Source organism: Mrakia frigida (genome assembly GCF_051309035.1).
Source record: "Mrakia frigida strain ATCC 22029 unplaced genomic scaffold BDY24scaffold_53, whole genome shotgun sequence".
Lineage (NCBI taxonomy): Eukaryota > Fungi > Basidiomycota > Tremellomycetes > Cystofilobasidiales > Mrakiaceae > Mrakia > Mrakia frigida.
In genome coordinates this window covers 72,846-81,007 of record NW_027481228.1, presented here as the reverse complement: position 1 = coordinate 81,007, position 8,162 = coordinate 72,846, and the positions used below count along the sequence as shown (strand labels likewise).

The following is an 8,162-nucleotide window of genomic DNA, read 5'->3' as shown; positions in this document are numbered from 1 at the left end:
CCCAATCCGCTGCACATCTACGCTATCCCCTCTTTTTTGCTCTTTCTTCCTTCCTATCTGCCCCTTCTTACGTTGTTTTACTGTAGCATCTTTCCTCGTGCCTTCCTCTCTCTCTCTCTCTCTCTCTCTCCTCTTTTTTTGGGTTCGGAATCTGCTCTTTCCTTTCTTTCTTCGCTCGACTTTATCCATAGAGACTCTCTCTCTCTCTCTCTCTCTCGTAACCATATTTACTAGACTCGTCTCTCATTTACTGTCTCGCTCGTCATGCATGCTTTTTTGCTCTTTCTGGTTTTCCCAGGCCCCGGAAGAAGAAGAACAAAAAAACAACGGGGTTACATCAAGTAGAGTACGACGAACAAAACGACGAAAAAAGAGAACGAGAGCTGGGGTACGACAGGGAAGGGAGCAAAGTCAAGCATGGAGGCGGGAAGGAAGCAAGAGGAACGAGATGAGACGCGTGGGTAGGTACGAACAAGCAGAGGGAGCTGAGAGGAAGAGAGAGAGAGAGAGAGAGCTAAGGAGGACATCGAGATGGCGACGAGATGAGATGAGGAAGATGATGGTACGAGAAAAAATGTGTGCCGCAGCGTAAGGAGTACAACGAGAGAAAGAGAACTACTGTAGGATACAAAAGGAACGACGAAACGAAAAAGGGACGAAGAAACTCGACGTGTGCGTCGACGCGACGGAACTCACTCCTCAACCATCAACTTGCGCCTGAACAAACCCTATCTCCAGACCAAACTCCCTCCTGGCAAGCTCCCATCCGGTGGCGATCCTCCTCTGAATCAACTGTCCTCCCAAATAGAGAGGGAAAGGTCCCTTCGTCCAGCGACACGAGTCCGACCGAAGCTTGACCTCCCGAGCTCGAATCTTCCATCGACTCTCCTCCTACGCCTGCGACGACGAGCCCTCTCACCTCCGCCGACGAGGTCTCTCCGGAGACCTTCCTCCTTTCGAAGAGAGGAGGAGGAGGAGGAGGAGGAAGGGGAGGGCCGAGGTACGACGAGGAGAGGGAGCCGGGGAACTGGAAGCAGGTGTTGAAGAAGGTGTCGAGATCTCGTTCCTGACGATGTTGGTGCCGTTTTTTGTAGTCAAAGAGATCTTGGGTGGTGAGAGGGAGGGGCGAAGGAGGGAGGTAGGAGGGCTGGAGGAGGGATCTCGGCTCGGAGGTTCGTTGGGAGGAGGAGGAAGAGCTGAATTCGAGTTGAGTTTGGAGCTGAAGTTGAGGATGGGTGTAGTGAAGTGAAGCTGAAGGGGTAGGAGGAGGAGAGTAGTGGAGGGAGGCTGAAGTGGATGATTGCGAGTGATGGTGAGAAGAGGAAGTCAAAGTAGAGACTGCGGAGGAGGAGGTCAAGACGGATTCGTTCGAGGTTCGGCTGAAGATTGTATGTCCTGATTCCGGCGGTGAGGACGATCCTACGATTCCGAACGAGTCCCCGTCGTCCTTCAACGGGACCTCGACCTCTCCAAACCCAAGCGATCCGAACTCGCACAGCTCCTGCAACCCGCCCATTTCTCCTCCCCAGGACGAGTCTACGACAGCTGGTTCGAGCGCGAATCTTGTTTCCGTCCATGATGATCCGAGAGAGTAGAAGGAGGTAGGGAAGGTGAGAGTTGGAGGAGAGGCGAGAGCGTAGTCGAGACTCGACGCGACGAAGGGTTCCATCCCGCTGGGTGTTCGAGTAGGGAGAAGAGGAGATGGCGATCCGAATCCAAACGATCTCATGGAAGGAGGTTGCTCGTCCTTGTAGGACGCGTTGAGGAACTCGTTGGTGGTGAGGGAAGGAAGGGGAGGGGGTTCGTTGAGGGAGAACGACGCGTCCGACGAGGAGTCCCACGAGGCGAGGGAAGAGGAGGGAGATCCTTGATGGTGGAAGGAAGGGAGAGAGGGAGGATTTTCGACGACGAGGACGACTGTATCGGACTCGGTGTCCACGGGGAAGTCGAGCGAATCCGTGTTGAGTTCAGGGAGAGGATCGGACGACGACGCGACGAGAAGGGGAGAGGCTGACGACGATCGTGCCTCGTTCTCCCCGTTCGACGACGATTCCTCTGGGTACGAGCAGCTGATTCCCTTCGACTTGCATCGACCTGAAAAGGAAGATGAAGAGAGTTTAGCCACCTTTCAAGCTGGAGACAAAGGAAACCCAAGCTCAAGAGAGAGTCAACTCACCGCAAGTCGGCTCTTCGCTGTCACATCTGGCCTTCGACTTCGCACACGACCCACAAGCTCTCCTCCCTTGGTCTTCCTCTACAGCTCCAGTAGGTCTCTTCCTCTTGATCGAGACGGAGAAAGCTCCGGATGGGTTGTGTTGCCTCGAGATGTGACGAGAGAGAAGATCCCTGAGGGAAAGCAGGACGGAAGCGACGAGAGGAGGAGGAGGTCAGCTTTTGTTCTGCACCGAAAACAGATTAACAGAACAAGTCAAGATCCAAGGCTCACGATCGTGGAAAGGCTTCGGGACAGGTGGGGCAGGCTGGAAACGAAACGAAAGGAAGGAAAGGCAAACGAGACCGAGGGGAGGAGGAGAGAAGGTCAGCTCGGTTCTCACTTCCGTTATTCCTCTGAAGACTAGAGTACAGACGCAGAACTCACCGTACGGACGCTCTCCAGAGTGTATTCTAGCATGTCTAGTAACGTGCTGAGGTCGAGTGAAGGTGTTTCCGCATTCGGGACCTTGGGGAAGGAGAAGTTGAAGATGAGAGAGGAAGAGGGAGAAGGTCGAAAGGAAGGTGGAGGCCGCGGGGGTGAGACAGCGTCGAGTCGAAGGCAGAGAAGGAGGAAACACGGTCGAGAGGGAGGTTGAGAGCGAAGATTGGCGAGTAGCAGATCAAAAATTTTCATCAGAAGAGAAGGAAGAAGGGAAGAAAGGAAAGGGTCAGCCTTCGTTCAGATCACACTCGTCTTCTCTCTCTTCTCCCGAGCTCCTCGTCTCGCGTCTCCGCGTCGATAAGCAAGAGAAAAGAGACTTACAGGCGTGATCTCCAGCCATAGTATCAAAAAGAGCGGTAGAGAAGAAAGAAGAAAAGCAGAGGAGGAAGAAGAGGGGGAAGGAGGAGAAGGAGAAGGATGTAGTCGGGAGGAAGAAAGGAGATGACGGCTCGAGTTTGAGGGAGGGACTACTGAAAAGAACACACTTTTTCTTGACGTTCTGGAATGAAAGAAACTTGAGAGATTTCAAATCTGCAGTCAGGTGGAAGAAGAGAGGGAGCGAGGGAACAGAGAGAGAGCAGCAGAACCCTTCTCTGCTTCTTGTGGGACAAAGGAAGGGAAGAGATCAGCAGCAGCCTCCAAGATCCGTTCCGTTTCTGTTCCCGCTTCTCTTGACAGCTGATGAGAAGGAGAAAAACAGAGAGGAGCCCGATCAGAGCCGATATGAGAGGAGTGTAGATCGAACGAGAGAGAGGAGAAGGGATGCGAGTCGACTCACCGGAGGGAAAACCTTCGTTCGAAGCAGGAGGACAGGGAGGGAAAGAGCCTTGACCCAAGTCTACACGATGCGATCCATCCGTCTCCCGTTTGATGCGCAAGAAGTCGAGGAGTTCGAGGGTTTCCTTGTGGAAAGAAACGACGCCGCCGTCTTTCGTTCGACGCGTCGACGTCGCGTCGCATCCTTCTCCTTCTCCTTTCCTCTCTCTCTCTCCTCTCCTACTCAAACCAAACTCACTACATGAATCGCCGCCCCCTCCTACAAGCCTACTCCTTCCCGCTCTTCTTCCCCAACCTCCCCACCAGATTCCCCACCGGTCCCGCCATCCCTCCCTGACTCTTGTAACTCTCCAAGAAGTTCTTGATCAAGTTGTAGTCCATCGCCTGATCTCCTTCCAACCCATCTCCATCCAGATCGTCGTCCGAATCCACGTCCCCAGCAGCGATGAGCGCAGCTCGAAGCTCGGCGTCCATGGCGAGGAGAGGGTCGTCGATGTCGAAATCGTCGTCTTCGTCTTGATCCATCGGCGAGGCTGTTGGTGGAAGGGAAGTGGAAGGAGCGGAAGTAGGGGGGAGAGGAGTTCGTTTCGTAGGTTTGGGGGAGGATCCAGAAGGTTCGGTCGTTGATGCTGGTCGTTTGGGAGGAGAGGTGGAGCTCGTCGACGCGTTCTTGTTCGGTCCTCGACTCGAACCGGCAGCAGCTTCCTCCTTTCTCCTCTCGAGCTCCTCGTCCATCTTCTTCATCACCGCTTCGAACGAGTCCAACGTAGGGTCCGGAGCTCCCTCCTGGGGTTTCCTAACGCGTTCTCGAGGTCCAGGGACGACGGGATCCTCTGGGACGGGCATGGGAGTCGTCTCTTCCTTCGACGAGGGCTTCTTGGTGAATCGGACGGACTTTCCAGACGACGAGGGAGCGGCTTTGTCGGTGGTAGGTTTGGAGGAGGTGGTGGAGGTGGGACGAGGAGGAGTTGGCTGCGAAGGAGGGAGGTGCTGAGCGGATTTGAGACCCGACGAGGAGGAGGGAGTCACCTTCGACGAGGACGACGAAGACTTTGGTTTGGGTTGAGGTACAAACGCTAGATAAACAGAAGGATAGACAGCAAACGATAAGTCAGCAGACGAAGGAGTCGAAGGTCCGAAACGACGAAAGGAAAGAAAACGTCGAAAACTCACATCCTCTTCCCTCTCTTTCCTTCAAAATCCCCTCCCACATCCCCTCATCCACCCCAAGTGCCTCCCTCGCAAACTTCAAGAACTCCTCCTCCTCCTGACCCATGTCGACCTCCACCTCTCCAACAACCTGAGGCAAATCCTCCTCGTCGTCCTCCATCTCCTCCTCTCCCAACGCGTTCGACAACGTCTCGCCCCACTTTCCCTTCCCACCTTCCCCGACCTCCTGCAGCTGCGGCTGATCGTCATCGTCCGACTCATCGTCAGAATCGACTCCATCGAACTCGTCTCTGGGGAGGAGAGGTCGCCTCATCTTGACGGGAGGGAGAGCTTTGGCTTGATCGTTGAGAAGGGCTTTGAGTTTCTGTTGACGGTCGAGTTCTTCGAAAGCAAGAGTTGGAGTAGAGATGGGGAGAGCGGAAGCTGCTTGGGAGCCTGTGAAGGTAGGGGGAGGGTTGGAAGAGGAGGAGGGAGCGGCTTTGGAGGGTTTCGAGGTTGTGGGTTTCGAGGACGATGAGGAGGGGAGAGGCTCGACGGCGCTGGTGCTGGTAGGCTGAGGTTTCTGAGTCGAAAGACCCCACTCGGCTGCTGGAAGGGAAGGAACGAGTTTGGCTTTACGAGCTTCTTTCTCCTCGAGGGACATGGACGAAGTCATGTTGGCGACGACCTCATCGTCCGAATCCTCCTCGTCGTCCGAATCGAGCATGTCTCGTTCCATTTGGTCGTCGTCGATTCCAGAGGAGTCGTCTGAGAGCATCTCGCTGTGATAAACAAGACGATTGGGTGTCAGCTCGAGATCGGATCGAAGTGGAGACGCGGCGGGAATCAGAAAAAATACTCACTCGTCGAACAACGCCCCGTCCATCTCTCCCTTCCCTCCCACAAATCCAGCAACCTTCTTCGCCAAATCCTCCAACTCCTCCACCCCCTTCTTCTCCTCGTCCACATCCATCTCCCCTCCCTCTCCACTCCCAGCGGCAGCAGAGAACCCAGGCATCCCCGAGGAGCGTTCCCTCATGAGCGTTTCGAGATCAGCAGGGTTGACGTCCAACCAGGTTTCCGAGTCGTCTGGAGCTTGGGGAGCGAGGTCGATAGCAGAGTCGGGACCGGGGAGAGAGAGAGCGGCTTGGAAGAGGGTCGAGAACGAAGGTCTGGTGGATCTGTGACGGCGGACGAGGGAAAGAGAGAGGCAGGTGAGCCCAGACGACGCGACGACGAAGAGGAAGCCAGCATCTGAAAGTTCGACTCACTCGTCGTCATTCCCTTTTCCAACCTTCAACCATCCTTTAGCGGCTTCGTCCTCTCTCGCCTTCCACTTTGCACTCCCTTCGAGCTCTCCCTCTCCGAACCAGCCTGCTCGTCGAAGGGTGTCGAGGTAGCGAACGAACTCGGGGTCTTGACGGAGGGCGGAGAGACGAGCTGAGGACTAGGGAAGGAGCGAGGAAGAACGAATGAAAGGATAGGGATGCGGAAGAATTAGTCGAAGAAGCGGAGAGGAAGGGAAGGACGGGGAGATGGGGAACGAACCGATTCCTCCGACGCGTCCAACGAAGGATAACTCTTTGCTCTTCCCTTCGATTCTCCACAGAGGATCTCGAACCCAACGGCCTGCGAACGAACGATCGTGAACAACAGTCAGTTCTATAACACTCTCATCCCTCGCGCCTCTCTCTCTCTCCTCTCCTCTCGCCTCTCGTTCGTTCTTTTTGTTCGACGACTCACTACCTTGACACCCCTCTCCCTCCACTCCCTCTCTCCCGCTGCCACATCCGCCTTCGCACCCGCACTCCCGATCACCTCTCCACCCATCGGATCCGTCCATTCCTTCCCGAAAGCTTTGCTAGGCCAGAACTCCTGTCCCTTGAGCTGAGCGTACGCCGTTCGAGTGAGCGTGATCTGGGTGAGGACGGCGTTGGAGGCAGGAGAGGGTGGGAAGAGAGGCATCTTGGCTGCGGCCTAGAAGGACGAAAAAGTTACGAAGAGGGCTTTAGAAGAAGAAACAGGCGAGAACAGGAAGGGTTTGAGAGGGAAGAGCGAACGAAACGCACCCTGAGTTGAGTCGGATCCCTCGTGTAGAAGGTCTCCACCGCTTTCTGAATCAGCTGAGGTCGACGAGCGAGAGCTTTGGCGATGGATATGGGGAGGTAGAGGGTGGTGAGGTGTTGGTGGTCTTTGAGTTGAGCAGGGTAGCTGAGAGAAGAAACGAGATGGACGACGAGAGTCAGCTCGCTCTCGACTTGAACTCTCAAAACACGCGTTCTCTGTGAGCTCTCACTCACCCAGCGATCCTCTCCCAAGCTTCCCTCTCTACTCCAATATCCCTCCACCTCCCAGCTCTCACTTCCTCGAGCGCCTTCTCCTCCGAGATCCATCCATCGCCTCCTCCGTCGGCTCCTGCTCCCTCGTCGTCCGAATCCTGATCTCCTCCGTTGAGGTTGAGTCTTCGTTCGTGTTTCGGTGGACGAGTAGAGATGGAAGAGGAGACCGAGAGAGGGATGAGATGAAGATGAGATTCCGAGATCCAGACCTGATCAGAGCGAGAGTCGAGGAAGGAGGTCAGTCAGCGAGAGGGAGAGAAACGGAGGGAGGGAAGGGTCCAAAGTTGAAGACTCGAGCTGACCCTGTTCTCCGAGTTGGAAGGAGTGACCCAGGAAGGAAGAGCTTGAGCGGCTTCGATAAGTAAGAAATCCCCGTCGGTATCGTAGACTCTGTTGAGAAGATAACCGGGAGCGAGAAAACGAAGGGTGTGAGCTCGAATCGAATCGAAAGAGAAGGAAGGGAAGGGAAGGGAAAGAAAGGAGGAGTTGAGCTCGCGAGCAAGTCCTCCTCCTTCCTCCTCCCTTCCCCAAGGCCGCTTACAAAAGAGAAAAATATGGTATACTTACGATCCTACTACTCCTTCCCACTTGTTTGTGATCTCCTTGATCAACCAGACGACGACCCACTCATCCTCTATAGAATCTCCAACTCGAAGGATGCCCTCGAGCTTCCACTCCTCCGAGCTCGACGACGACAGGCTCGAAGAAAGCTTCTTCTTGTTGACGACCTTCAACTCCAACTCATCCCTATGCCAGATCCAACCCTTCGGAAGCAAATCGGAAGCGATGAAGCTGTTGATCTGAGCGGCGAGAGCGGTAGCGGCTTGGAGGGAGGAGGAGGAAGCGGACGGGAGGTGAAGAGTCAGGGAGAGCGTGTCTTGAGGGATCGAAGGCGAGGGCCGAGAGGTGGAGGACATGACGGTGAGAGACGGGGAGATGTGGATAGAACGAAGGTCTCTTTGGATCGAGACTGGGTCGTGGTTTGGAGGCAAACAAACGAGAGAGGGAAGCGAGCTGAAAGGGCAGCTCGAAATCTCGAGTGAGCTCGACGCTTGCTTTCTCCTCCTTCTTTTTTTTTTTGGCCTCAGTACTTTTGCGTCTGCTCTCAGTTCCACGAAGAAGTATACGCAGCGTCGACCTGAGTGCAGACTTCATCCACCGGAAAGACTTGAGGAGGCGGACCGATCTCGAGATCACCAACTCGCTCGTTTCTCTTTCTTTTGCGACCTCAAGAAGAGAGG

General features: G+C 54.9%; 2 protein-coding genes across 2 annotated transcripts; both read right to left on the bottom strand.

Annotated features, from left to right (window-relative positions):
• Window positions 1-1,950: 1,950 nt before the first annotated feature.
• Window positions 1,951-2,971, bottom strand: BDY24DRAFT_242747 (uncharacterized protein). Its single transcript, XM_076636729.1, has 4 exons — window positions 2,600-2,971; window positions 2,447-2,480; window positions 2,177-2,346; window positions 1,951-2,094 (listed from the first exon to the last, which is right to left on the bottom strand). The coding sequence occupies exons 1-3, from the start codon at window positions 2,846-2,848 to the stop codon at window positions 2,255-2,257; spliced, it is 375 nt and encodes a 124-aa protein (XP_076492247.1). The 5' UTR covers window positions 2,849-2,971; the 3' UTR covers window positions 1,951-2,094; window positions 2,177-2,254.
• Window positions 2,972-3,611: 640 nt separating this feature from the next.
• Window positions 3,612-7,936, bottom strand: BDY24DRAFT_404549 (SGT1 protein-domain-containing protein). The gene is made up of 10 exons (XM_076642516.1): window positions 7,489-7,936; window positions 7,224-7,311; window positions 6,883-7,130; window positions 6,652-6,793; window positions 6,326-6,559; window positions 6,131-6,211; window positions 5,854-6,029; window positions 5,446-5,763; window positions 4,607-5,364; window positions 3,612-4,509 (listed from the first exon to the last, which is right to left on the bottom strand). The coding sequence occupies exons 1-10, from the start codon at window positions 7,836-7,838 to the stop codon at window positions 3,701-3,703; spliced, it is 3,204 nt and encodes a 1,067-aa protein (XP_076492246.1). The 5' UTR covers window positions 7,839-7,936; the 3' UTR covers window positions 3,612-3,700.
• Window positions 7,937-8,162: the final 226 nt, after the last annotated feature.

Bases quoted from the DNA above. Each gene is read 5' to 3' on its own strand.
- BDY24DRAFT_242747 (XM_076636729.1), bottom strand. From the start codon at position 2,848: ATGAAAATTTTTGATCTGCTACTCGCCAATCTTCGCTCTCAACCTCCC. The intron at 2,481-2,599 runs GTGAGTTCTGCG...TTTCGTTTCCAG, and splicing joins CTCTGGAGAGCGTCCGTACG to CCTGCCCCACCTGTCCCGAA. The intron at 2,347-2,446 runs GTGAGCCTTGGA...GCTTTCCCTCAG, and splicing joins CCCGAAGCCTTTCCACGATC to GGATCTTCTCTCTCGTCACA.
- BDY24DRAFT_404549 (XM_076642516.1), bottom strand. From the start codon at position 7,838: ATGTCCTCCACCTCTCGGCCCTCGCCTTCGATCCCTCAAGACACGCTC. The intron at 6,030-6,130 runs GTTCGTTCCCCA...CTCCTTCCCTAG, and splicing joins TGGACGCGTCGGAGGAATCG to TCCTCAGCTCGTCTCTCCGC. The intron at 5,365-5,445 runs GTGAGTATTTTT...TGTTTATCACAG, and splicing joins GACGGGGCGTTGTTCGACGA to CGAGATGCTCTCAGACGACT.